The following is a 12,704-nucleotide window of genomic DNA, read 5'->3' on the forward strand; positions in this document are numbered from 1 at the left end:
GTGGGTTTTCTCCGGGTACTCCGGTTTCCTCCCACATTCCAAAAACATGCATGGCAGGTTGATTGGACACTCCAAATTGTCCATAGGTGTGATTGTGAGTATGATTGTTCGTCTCTGTGTGCCCTGCAATTGAATGGCAACCAGTTCAGGGTGTACCCCGCCTACTGCCCGAAGCCAGCTGGGATAGGCTCCAGCAACCCCCGCGACCCTTGTGAGGACAAGCAGTAAAGAAAATGGATGGATGGATGGATTGATAACTAAACAACTTTTACTTTGTTTGACATGTATTTGTATTAATAAAAAAAAACTGTATTGGAATAGTTTTGATAAAATACAAAAATACATTTTGAAACATGTTAGAACAGCGATTTCAAACTCAATTTTTGTGGGCTGCAGGTAGAGCCTGGCTGAACCTGGCCACTTCCAAGTATTCCCCCAAAAAGTTTTCAACTATTCAAAAAAGTACAAATCCAATTTTCTCAATTTATATTAATAACAATTCGTAACATTAACTGTTAAAAAACAAACAAAAAAGTCCACACACAAAATACCTTGGCAAATAAGGCTGGGGCCGCACTAACATTAAACTTTGATGTCAAGGGGGGCCACAAAATATCATCCTGTGGACTGCAAATGGCCTCCGGGCCCTATGTTTGAAATGGGATTAAATTAAAGTCAAATATAAAGGAAACAATGTTACACAACCCAGCTTTGCAGATTCACGCACGATTCAAGCACTCTCTGATGTGAATGGATGATCGATCGATTAAGGGCTCTGCACACGGGAGGCGATGTCGTCTCGCTCTCAATTCATTTCCTATGGAAGCAGGGGACAAGGCGAAAAATCGCCTCCCCCTCTGCGACACGCGACATTCGTGCAATGTGAAAATTCACGCTTGTACACGTAGACGTGCACACGTAGGTCTGCAACGCGATACTAGATAGTGGAAACATGGTCAACTTTTGTCGCTGCTGTGGCCGGGGCTTCAACCAAGCAGTGAAGGTTTCATTGACGAGTTGATGAATGCAGGGCATGCTACACAGTGGGCTATCCAGCAAAATGGATGAGATAATTTTAGCAGTGTCCGACTATCATTTTGTAAAAGAAAAACAGAAAAAAATAACTATCATTTTGTACTTGTGGTTATCGCGTCCCGTCTGTTGAGACCTGGGAGGCGATGAGGTACGTATTTTGCTGTCGCTTGTCGCCTCCCTTGTGCCGAGCCCATTACACTGCAGATGCATTGGGCACATATCCGATGTGTATCCAGGATTTTTCCTGGCTCAAAATTGAGGCAGAGGTGGTATCACCCTGACTATGATGGGTGACTGCTGCTACCAGGTATTGGCATCGGTGCCAATACCACTCTTATTTTAAGGTATCAGTACTCGCGGTGGTGACCGATACCATTATGGGCCGCCCTCCTTCAGCCATTTTACAATCAGGGACCGGAAATGAGAAATTATATAAATACAAAGTTGCCGTTAATTGTTGCCATTTAAAAAAAAAAATTACTACCATCATTACAAATTCATCCACTGGTACATATTAAATTGTAAATATAGTTCAGCGTTGTTGTAAAACACGATTATGTTTATTGTATATACTGTGTTTTTATGACTTTAGCGATGGCTGGAGCGTGCCACCTCTGCCTCGCAGCCAGGAAATGGGCATGTGCTGCGGTTGCTTCTTGATCTGTTTCTTCTTTGGTACAATTAAGTTTAAAAAAAAAAGAGAAAGCTGTTTTTGCTTCGGTTGTTGCTTCAAGTCTTTCCTGTGCACTGCTGTTGGTATAGCGCCTCCATAATGGCGCAACACCACAACTGCTGGTAAAATCCGTTGCTGCCAAGCTCAATCAACGCGCTGTGTTGAGCAATATCAGTGGCTCAGGCTGGAGGTGGCGAGCCAATTAGGTGGAGGTGGCAATTAAGACATTTTCACTATGGGTGTACACATCATGTTGCCTATGATATAGATATTAGTTTTATTGAACTTTTAGGGGATAGTAAATTTACGCTTTTATACAAGCAGTACATTGGGTTACATTGTGGCAGTGTAATTTCTTCAGTATGAAAAAGTATATTTAGAAAATGTGAGGAGTGTATTCACTTTTGTGAGATACTGTATTGCTGTATTAATTTCTACAGATGCCTACTCAGCAGCTGATCTGGACACGTTTGGTCTGAACGGTCAGATAGAGCACAAGTTGGCCTTTCTGAGAAAGCATGTCCCAAAGGAGACTAACCTCATCCTGGTGGGACACTCCATTGGATGCTACATCATTTTGGAGATAATGAAGAGAGATCCCAGTCTCAAGGTTTGTCATGTTTCGAGATCTCCTGTGTTGATACCATACTGCACACCACACAACGGTAACATTGAAGCAAAAGGGCGATGTTATTTTTATTTATTTTTTTAAAGCTATGCCTACCACAAGTTCATGGGATGCATTATGCATTTTGTTTCCGCAGTGTAGTGGTTATGATTAAAGTTAATCCTAATTAAGGATTAACACTCAATCTTGGCAAAGAGATTGAAACAGTCAAAAGTGTGGTTACATTTCTCAAAGGTCGATGGCGATAATATGTGTTGCCACAAGTGCAATCATTGTAAGGGGAAAACACAAGCAACATTTAAAAACATTTAGCAAACTTGCATCTCATCTCACATAACTGCTTTTTGCAGCATAACTGCATGCACTATTCTTGAGGCTTACACCACTGTTTTCTTTTGCAGTAAATTTATATGTAAATATTTTAAATAGTAAAAATAATAAAATAAATGGCAATAACATGTGTTTATGTTTGAATAATATAAATTAATGAATAAAACGTTAAACATTATGATAGTGATTTGTCCAAAATAGTGTGTTACTCTCCCACACATAAGTACCACTTTTATGACGACATGTCTGCTCTTCGCTGACTGAATCTTTTCACAGTCTGTAAGTTTTGACAGTGACTGTGACAGTGACTCATCGCTGTAACCAGGCTAGGGAACTCCACCTGGGCATCCTTGATCATCCAATCACAAATGATTGACATGGTAGCATAAACAAAGTCAGAAAATTATTTTATTTTTGACAGAAAATACTATTTACAATGCGTATATTATTTATTGAAATGCACTGTTGAAATGCATTTGGGGGGGGGGGGGGGTATCCCCAAAATACTGATGAACATTCAATACACGGAAAATGGAGTGAACAAAACTGACATTTTTTTTAAATAGTGGAAAAGAATTGGAAAAAAAAATCTGACTGTAAATGGGATATATATATATATACACACGTATATATGTATAAGTATATGTTTAAACGGTGCTTTTAATGAAATTGTTTTTAAATTTAAATGGTGTCCTTGAGAGTCTAGAAAGGCGCCTATAAATAGAATACATTATTATTATTTTTCTCGCCATCAGTCTGCTCCGCATGCTTGTGGGAAAATGGATGCTGACCAGAGTCGGAGATATATTTTTTTCCTCCCTTAAAAATTGAACAATAACAACAACAACAACAACATGCTTTATTTATTTATTTTTTTTAGGGCGAAGCTTCCTGCACATGTAGACAGAGTTGACAGACATGCAGTCATGCACGGAAATAACCGAAAAGAGACAAAAAGTGGGATCCGACCAAACAGGACAATCTCTCGACTAATGAAAGTGTTGGATATCAAGTAACAACACTTGACTTAACAAACAAATAAATCATATAGAGCAAACGTGTTATTACAGTCAGGGTTCCTTTTAACATTACTTACGCTAAGTGATGAAAACTAAATGGAATATAAGGGACGTTAAAATTAAATAACACACATACTATAGCTGGCTGTTTTATTTGACATAAATAAAACAGTTTTATGACTTTTTACCAGTCAAAAAATAAAATAAAAAATACACAAAGGCTATTACTTTGTGATTGGATGGTCGAGGGCACGGAGGCGGAACTTCCACCTCTCAGCGTAAAGTCTTTCCGTATCCGCTCGCACAACAAGCAAGAAAGCTAAAAATAATTAGCTTTTGGGCTCACATATACACTAGCACAAAACATCACAGAACAACTTAGGAGTGAACGAGGTTGTTTTTGCTATAATGTCTTATTTTGCAGTCACTGATCAATTTTTGACATTACAGGCATAAAATGCCAATTATCTGCCAATCATGATCAAGCCAGTCAGATCGGCATAAAGTCTTAATGTTTACATTTTGCGAATCTGCACATTCGATCATCTTATATTGTGATTAATTCTTGAGAAATTTCTGTCCTTTCAGGTTACATATTAGTTATCTTTTGACAGATTCGGAAGGCCATCATGCTGTTCCCAACTATTGAACGCATGACACTGACTCCCCAGGGGAAGGCCGTTACCCCTTTGCTGTGTCACATGCGCTACGTCACCTACCTGTCAATCTTCCTGCTCTCTCTACTGCCCGAAACACTGAAGCACAGTCTGGTCAAACTGGTTCTTGCTGGCATTGGCTCTCTGGATCACTCCGTAGTCCAACCGACTGTAGGCCTACTCAGTGGCGATTCTGCAGGTTATTCTTCATTAATTTCATGCTGTTGTCTTTCAAAACTTGAAGTTTACAGAAGTTTTTTTTTTATTTATTTTTTTTTATTTGCCTGGTATGGTCATTGTGGTGCCAAACACCAGACGTGTTAAATAAAAATGCAACTCAAAACACACAAACCCACACAGATAACCTGAGAACTATGTAAAAAAAAAAAAGAAAAAAAAAAAAAACATGGCGAGGCACGGAGAAACCATGTGAGGAAATGCACGAAAAACAAGTCCTTGCATTATTCCTTTGCTTGTTGCACACTGCAAGTGTTGCTAATTACTGTAATTCATTGTGGTGTATTTCTAACCAAGAAACAACATATGTCAACACTTTTCATAACCAAGGGCCCAATCTGTACCAGCGTCAAACCGTCACAATCATGAAATGGAAATTGGACTTCATTCACAGTAAATAAACAGCAGCACTCTTCTGCTTTTTGGAACTTTTATTAGTTCTACAATTTCAAGGTAACATTTAAATAATCCTAATGGAATGTAAAAAAAAAAATAAGAATGTTTACTCACCTTTGACATGCTGTAATGTGTTGTCAAAATAAACAATTAAAGTTCTCTCTCTCTCTCATTCTCTCTCTCTCTCTCTCTCTCTCTCTCTCTCTCTCTCTCTCTCTCTCTCTCTCTCTCTCTCTCTCTCTTTCCCTCTTTTGCAGCTAATGCTGTGTACATGGCGGGGCAGGAAATGAGGAAAGTTTTGGAAAGAGATGACATGACCATTAAGAAAAACCTTGCAAAGGTGAGAGACGTGTATCAAGCTTATATTAAGAGCTGTTTTTTTTATATATGGCGTATATGCCATGGACGAGGCGGGACTTCCGTATATCACACACCTACTGAAATGTTATAGTTTTGTTATGCTGTATTTGCAGTGATTTATGTTGACTTTTAGCACCCTCTAGTGGTGAAATATGTATTATGTCTGACTCACTTTTGAGTTGACGTTAGTTTTCAATGACACATACTCGGTGGAACGTTGTAAAACGTGACTTTTTGTGGTTAATTGTATAATTTTCTGTAAGCTATAAAGAGCTATTAAGTGAAGACGAATGTTTTGGGCAATTCAAATGTTGGTAAAAATGTGTTAAGAACAAGTCATTGAATTCTTTAGCCTCTTATGCTAGCAGACTTGAATTTGCTGACTAACTATATTAGCGTACCTTGGTTGTGTTATCTACTTTAATTCAGAACGCATGTTTTAAACAAGGTAAAACTGCACTTATTGGTGTGAGAAGTTATTACTTTACATTTGATGATTGGTGCATGCTAATTAAGTTAGAAAACAATGTTTGTTAGGCATTTTCAGCGCTGTACTAATGTGCTGTATTGTATTTTCATTTGTTTCAGTTTTACATAAAATAGATAAACGATACAAGCAACATCTCTTAACTGTCTGTCTAGCTGGATAGAACATTCGAGTGTGTAGTGTATCTGTCTCAGTTCTCCGAAGCATTTCAGCAAACTGAGACACTCTACACCAGAGGTGGGCATCGAGGGCCAGAGTCCTGCAGGTTTTGCATGTTGCCTCCAACACAGCTGATATATGATCAAGCTTGATAACGATCTTGTTGATTGGAATCAGTTGGAAGTGAGAAACCTCCAAAACCTGCAGGACTATGGCCCTCGAGGATCAAGATTGCCCACCTCTGCTCTACACACTTGCACCCATCAACAGGAATGTGCAATTGAGTGGCACAAGGGTAGAAGTGCGAGTATTGTACACGGCCTATATGTCGCAACAGTAAATGGAAACAGCGTAGGTGTGTGATTTACGGAAGTCGGAAGTCCGTGGCATCTACCCCATTGAATCAACTTTAATTTGAAAGGTTGTACAGTTAAAAAAAAAATGACCCACATGCTGAGGGAAAATAAACATCACACTTGTAGAAGTTTAGCTTACGTGTTCAAGCACTGTTTGCCTTTTGGCTAACTAGGTAAAGTGCTTCATTGGTTCAACATTTATATTCAATTAGTTGTTAAACGTCTTACACTAAGTTAATGTTAAAAACGAGCCAGCTTTTTTTATTTTTTTATCTCCCTTTGGTGATTGAATTTTTTAAAAAGCGTAAGAATTGTTTTCAAGTCCAAATCCAAACAATTTGCCTGGAACGGATTGTGCTTGATCTTTGAGGTTCCTCTCTATAAAGTTGACAATTTTCATTGTTTATGTACCTGCTGCTGGTATTGCCAATGCTATATTTAACTATATGTCTGTTGACTTGTTTTAGCTCATATTTTATTATGGAGCAACAGACCATTGGTGTCCTGTACAATATTATCGTGACATCAAGAAGGACTTCCCAACTGGAGATTTCAGACTTTGTGAAAATGGATTTCGTCATGCTTTTGTTCTGGACGCGGGGAGAGAAGTTGCAAAAATGGTAGCAGAATGGATCAAGACCGATTTGAGGATTTGACATGTATGGATCTTTTCATTCTCTGCACTCATTAACAGGGATGATGATGGCATGATGCTGATCATCACTGAGACTTTTTTGTTAGCTGGCTCTGGAATTTAAATGATTGTATTGCATACTGTATATTTTAAAATGACTAATTTTTCTGAAAGAAAACAAAAACAAAACAAAAATCTTTTTACATTGGTAGCACTGATGCGTCCAACTTTTATCCTTTGGTGCATCAGCACAGGCAGTATTGATTTGTAAATGATTAAGTAGCAATCTGGTCATCAGAAAGTTCTTCATTTGAAGCCAGTCCCGCAAGACAGGTAACTGAAAAGTATTGGTACTTAAAGTGCTCTCTCAGAGTGTTGCTTATGATTTTTGAATATATCGTTTACCTTTACATTCAAGTAGTTGTTATTTCTTATCTTATCATCTGCAGCTATATCCACTCTTTTTCTATTGGGCATAAGTCATTCATCTAGGCCTGTCACAATACACAATTTTAGAATGAAATCTTTCCCAGAAACTCTCATGATAGATGATAGTATCGTTGAATTTTTGTATGGTGCTGGTATTATGATTAAGCATCTTAAATCAAGTATATCCTAGCGCAAATGACTTTTTATACTCAAAATATTTGATATTGGCACTGAAATGCAGAACAATAAATATAGTGTCTTAATAAAAAAATTATAAATAAGCATCACAGTCACAAAAATGGCACTTAAGCAAATATTAAACATTTGGCACTGAGGTATTGACCATTTGCACCGACGTCACGTGATCACGCCTGTCAGTCGAAGTCCCACATTTAGTCGGGACTCATAGAGCGCGATATTTACTTAAGTTGGAGATCGCTAGTTTGACAACAGCCTTTTGTTGCCAGCCCCTTACCTTCTGTTGCCTACTGTTTTTACCAAGTTAATCAAATCGCTGACTTTGCTGGAATTCACAGCGCACGACCTATATCAATATGTTGTCAATGCCGTCTCTTCTCCTTACACCCGGGCTGATTCAAAAGCTGGCTGAGTCTCTGGAACGAGATGCTACGCTCACACCGGGGGACAATATACCTCGTAATGCAAAGGTAAAACTTGTTTATCATGCTAACTGACTTATTTTTACATCGTCCGTTCTATATTGAAACGCTGTGATGATGTTATGTTACTATGTTTACTAGCATAGAACAAATGTTAGTAGTGGCAAGCTATGCAGTAATTTCATGGATATGACTCCGGCTCAGAGTGAAAAATTTCTAGCACAAAGACGAAATCCCTCATTATTAAACAGTCAAATGCATTTAATAGTTTTGAAGAGGGTGCATTTTAAAACTAAGCTGTGTGTTCGTGCAGTTGGAGTGGACGCTAACTATCTGGCTCCTTAATATGATTTGAAACATGCAATTCAACACCTCTGTTACAATCTTTGTTAGAGTGTACGTTTAAAAGTAAAATGTATGAACACTTTTCTACAAATGACAACATTTATCTACTAACCTCGCAAAAAATGATCGCTGCAAATCCGTGAATACTTTGTGGGCTGCCAGTCCTTTCTGTTGATTGCTGCTATCCATCGACGTTTTTTTTCTTCATTAGTAGGTATGCGATAAAAAGCAACATTTGGTTTACTCCTTTGTCTGTCTGTACAACCAACCGCAGAGCAAGATATGACCATTTTATAAGATAAATGATTAGATAAATTGACTTTATGCTGTATGAGATTCAATGGTTACAATACAGGCAAGTGGCTCTTTTGCCGTCCAGTGTCCCAGAGGGAGCGTTCCCATGAGGGCTGTGACGTCACGTGCAAAAACTCAATCGAGAGAACTATACCTAAATAGGCAATTGAATATATTAGCGTATTAGGTTTCATTTGGTTAAGAATAGGTTTCATTTGGTTAAGAGTAAGTGCCAAGTAACACTAAAGAATTTGGAAACAGTAACGAGTGACATCATAACAAGCAGATCAAAGCAACCTGTTTCACATTCAGCTTTGTAAAGAAAAGCAACATTTCTCAAAATGCTCAACATGTTGAATGGCTGCATCTCTTTTGCTATAAATCAAGTTCACGGTTACTGTGTCTACGCAACCACCTGTTTCGAATGTTTGGGCTGTCATTTTGTCAAAAGCATTTGGCAACATGAACTAAATAAAAAACATGATGGTTCCGTCTTTGCATTCATTCAGCCTAAATCAGTGGTGTCCAAACTATGGCCCGGGGTTCATTTGTGACGCGTCATGCATTTTTAAGTACATAAAATTTCCCAAAACACAATGACAGATAATTTTTAAAGAATGACCTATATATCCCAATAAAACTAATTTCCTTAAAATTGCAGGAAATTAGTGGCAATTATATATTTTTCAATTTGTTCATAAAAGTCATTTTGCATAGAGCAGACAATAAAATGAATTTTAAAAAAAATGATAATTAAAATGAAACAAATAGTCTAGTGGCCAGAAAAACAGTCCGAATCAAAATATGTGGTTGTAAAACTTCTTTTTAAGGAATACACAGAAGTGCAAAGAATCAAATTCAATATAATAGTGTTTCAAGTAATTTAGTAATATCTACCATGTTAAGGACCTCAAGCTGTTTAGTGTGTGATGTTTAATTATATCTTCTTTTGAAATGTATGCTTTTAATTTGGAAGGCTGCTCTGTATTTCTGTTTACTGTTCTCCGTTGATCTGTATGTATCACTGATCTGTATATATTACTGGATAGTCGACAGGCCAAGACTTCTGAAGCCGCGAGGCCGCCATAATACTCTTCCCAAGAAACGTTTCTCGGCATGTGATCCTAAACATTTACAGTATCCAAATTGGAGAATATTTGAGAGAGTACTTAGTATAAACAGCATGATTTATGATGTTTTAAATTTGTTAAACATAGACAAGAGAACTTCAGACATTTTACAACTGGCCTTAAATACATGTTTAAATTATATGCTTAATGGTATTTATAGGAGGAAACTTGTATATATATTTTTTCATTAAAGAATTATAACTAATTTAAAAGCCTCTGCCAAATCTAATATTGGGGTCTAAGGAACTGAGCGAGAAAAGAAAAAGGGTGTGTTCACATACTGTCCACTTGTTAAAAATTAGTGACCACCCCGACAAACCCCCACTCCTGCCCTATACTAAGAACCTACGAGCTGTATATGTACGTATACGTACAGTTTATACAGTAATCTGCTCGCGAGATGGGAGGAGTAAGATGGCCACCCTGGCTTCAACAGCTTGCACGGGCGTGTGTGAGCTATAGGCTATCTAGTAATATATACAGATCAGTGGTCATTCAGCTCATAGCGGTGCAATAGTCAATGACAGTGTACTTAATAGTATATACAAAGATATGTTAGCACTTCTGAGCTAATTAAATTGTTGAGAACAACTGAAGACACGTGCTGTCTTACCGTAGCCCCCTGAGGCGGTCAATAAATCCAAAATAACCAGATCAGAGCGTGAATTCTCAACATACCATTTAGATAACATAACCATCCACTTTTCTAATTGGTTCTGGCTCTGATGCGCCAGAGATTTTCTCACCCAACCATTGAAAGGCTGGTCATTGAGAAATTACCACATGGGCACCTAATTGGTTGCAGTCTAGAGCCCTGTGTATGTATAGTGTGTGTATACATAGTATTTACTGATGTCACTGGACCGCGAGTCCGCCCATCATGTTGGGGCAACTTGACTTTGCTTCTATTGTGTTATTGATGGACGTCACCCCCAGCTTCCTCTAACGTTACTTGTGTAAGCAAGACGTATGCGGAAGATTTAGCTGAACATTCTTTGCAGTGGTACACGTTGAAATGTTTGGTTAGTGGAATCGATTACAAACATTTGCCGATACTGCCCGGACCCGACGACACGGCAACGTATGCTGTAAGGTAGACTGGCTCTCAAAACATGGACATTCTTGTGTCTTTTGCACTTTCGGATTTTATTGGTTGCTATGTGCTTTTATCATTTGTGAATTCAAGGTGAAGAATCTCAGGTTATTTTTAAACCAAGTTAGCTAATTTCCCGACTGCGCTACCTACTAGCGCTAGCATGTTACAATAAAAACAACAACATTGTTGATACATCACTTATTTTCGTACACTTTAACAAATTCAACTTTTGGGCTGCTGTGAAAAGAAAATAGGAGAGTATTTGGAAAGCTCTCAAAATCGAACATCTTGACCACAAATCTATTTTTAGCCAGAGCTAGCCACGCATAGCGGCTCACATATATCACAATCGCATTATGGTAAAAGCAATTTTACCATCTTACAATGATACTTACCTTAAACAAAATGGTCAGAACGCACTGGTAGACTTTGGCGATTGGAAATCGTTTTGATATATCTTTGTCATTCCGGACACTTTGTCGTTCCCATTTGACATTCCATGGACCACCGGCACACAATGTGGGACAAATGACGGCATGTGAATGCTATCTAGAAGTTTCATTTCACATCCTTGTTCGCCCAATTTTGCACCCGTGAACAACACAATATATGTCACACCAAAGGCGTTCTGGGTCGATAGGTGGGGGGTCGGTGACGTCATGTGAATACTATGTATAGAATACTGTATACAGTATGTACAGGATATGGGTTATTTTCTTATTTGATCAATAGAGGTAAAGACATACCTCACTGAATTTCATTTCGAAAACTACTTAATTTTGCTGCTTTGAGTATTTGAATCATTTGCAGATGTTATTCAAATGAATAACTGTTTCCTAAAAAAAAGAAAGAAAGAAAGAAAAAAGATCTCAAGTTATGTTTTTCCTAACTTTTATTGTCAAAATGTCTCTATTGTCATGTCCTCTAAATGAAATTACATGATTTGGATTTTATTGAGGTGAAAACTAAGTTTTAAGATAGCAGTTCAACATGTTTATTGAAACAAATTTGAATAAAGACACCATTGTGTTTTAAATGTGACTTGTGTGTTAAACTACTTGCAAATAAGGTGTTATAATTTTCTGTATAAATGTTGAAATGTATGCTGAAGGAAAACATCGATTACATTGTCAATGCAGTTGTCTAAAATTGGATTAAAACTAAAATACAATCAGATGACTAAATTATGACTACAACTTTAATTGTAGTCAAAAGACTATAACTGAAACTAAATAAAAAATTGTTGTCAAAAGTAACACGCATCCACACAATAGCAGAAAGCAAAATAATGTGTCTGTCATGTCGAGTAACATGAATACAATGAGCCAACAGTCCTTCCAACTGCTGTAACATGTACACAGTCACTTTAAACCAGATCTATTCAATTAGTGGCTCGCGGGCCACATGCGGCACAGAACTAACCCCCGAGTGGGCCACCTCACCTGAATTGAATTGCATTCAAAAGATGCAGAGGGCATCTTGGTTCGCTAGATTTCAGAAATTCTTACAGTGTTTTCGTACTGTGAATGCAACACTCGTATAGTGTTGCAAAATTCTACCCTCATTGCAGGATGTTGTTTTGAAGCCTGGCAAGTCGTGCTAACAGGAGTAGTGCCAAGATACTGGAGGTGCAGGGGGGAACATATCCCTTTCAACTTTGAAACGGAAAAAAATTTGATGTCCACAAAGTGGTATTAGCACTTTGGCATATAGGAACATCGGAACTGGATTGTTTTGAAAATGTCACAATAAACCTCTAATGTATGGAAATTTTTGTCTGCCTGGCTTGATGTGTGTGTGAAGTTAAATGAGTTTTTACG

At 37.9% G+C, this 12,704-nt stretch overlaps 1 protein-coding gene across 2 annotated transcripts in view; it reads left to right on the forward strand.

The window, feature by feature from the left end:
* LOC144050565 (apolipoprotein B-100-like) overlaps positions 1-12,658 on the forward strand; it is a 107,166-nt gene extending 94,508 nt beyond the window's left edge. Inside the window, exons 12-16 of one of the 2 annotated variants that reach the window (XR_013293895.1) lie at positions 2,149-2,318; positions 4,300-4,540; positions 5,232-5,314; positions 6,804-7,042; positions 9,138-12,658. Coding sequence is in view for 1 of the 2 variants with exons in the window: in XM_077564054.1 (XP_077420180.1) it covers positions 2,149-2,318; positions 4,300-4,540; positions 5,232-5,314; positions 6,804-6,992 (683 nt within the window). In the remaining variant the exon portion in view is untranslated. Of the gene's footprint in view, positions 1-2,148; positions 2,319-4,299; positions 4,541-5,231; positions 5,315-6,803 lie in introns of both variants that reach the window. The other variant, XM_077564054.1, reaches the window with a different exon arrangement.
* Positions 12,659-12,704: the final 46 nt, after the last annotated feature.

Source organism: Vanacampus margaritifer, chromosome 1 (genome assembly GCF_051991255.1).
Source record: "Vanacampus margaritifer isolate UIUO_Vmar chromosome 1, RoL_Vmar_1.0, whole genome shotgun sequence".
NCBI classification, from domain to species: Eukaryota; Metazoa; Chordata; class Actinopteri; order Syngnathiformes; family Syngnathidae; genus Vanacampus; species Vanacampus margaritifer.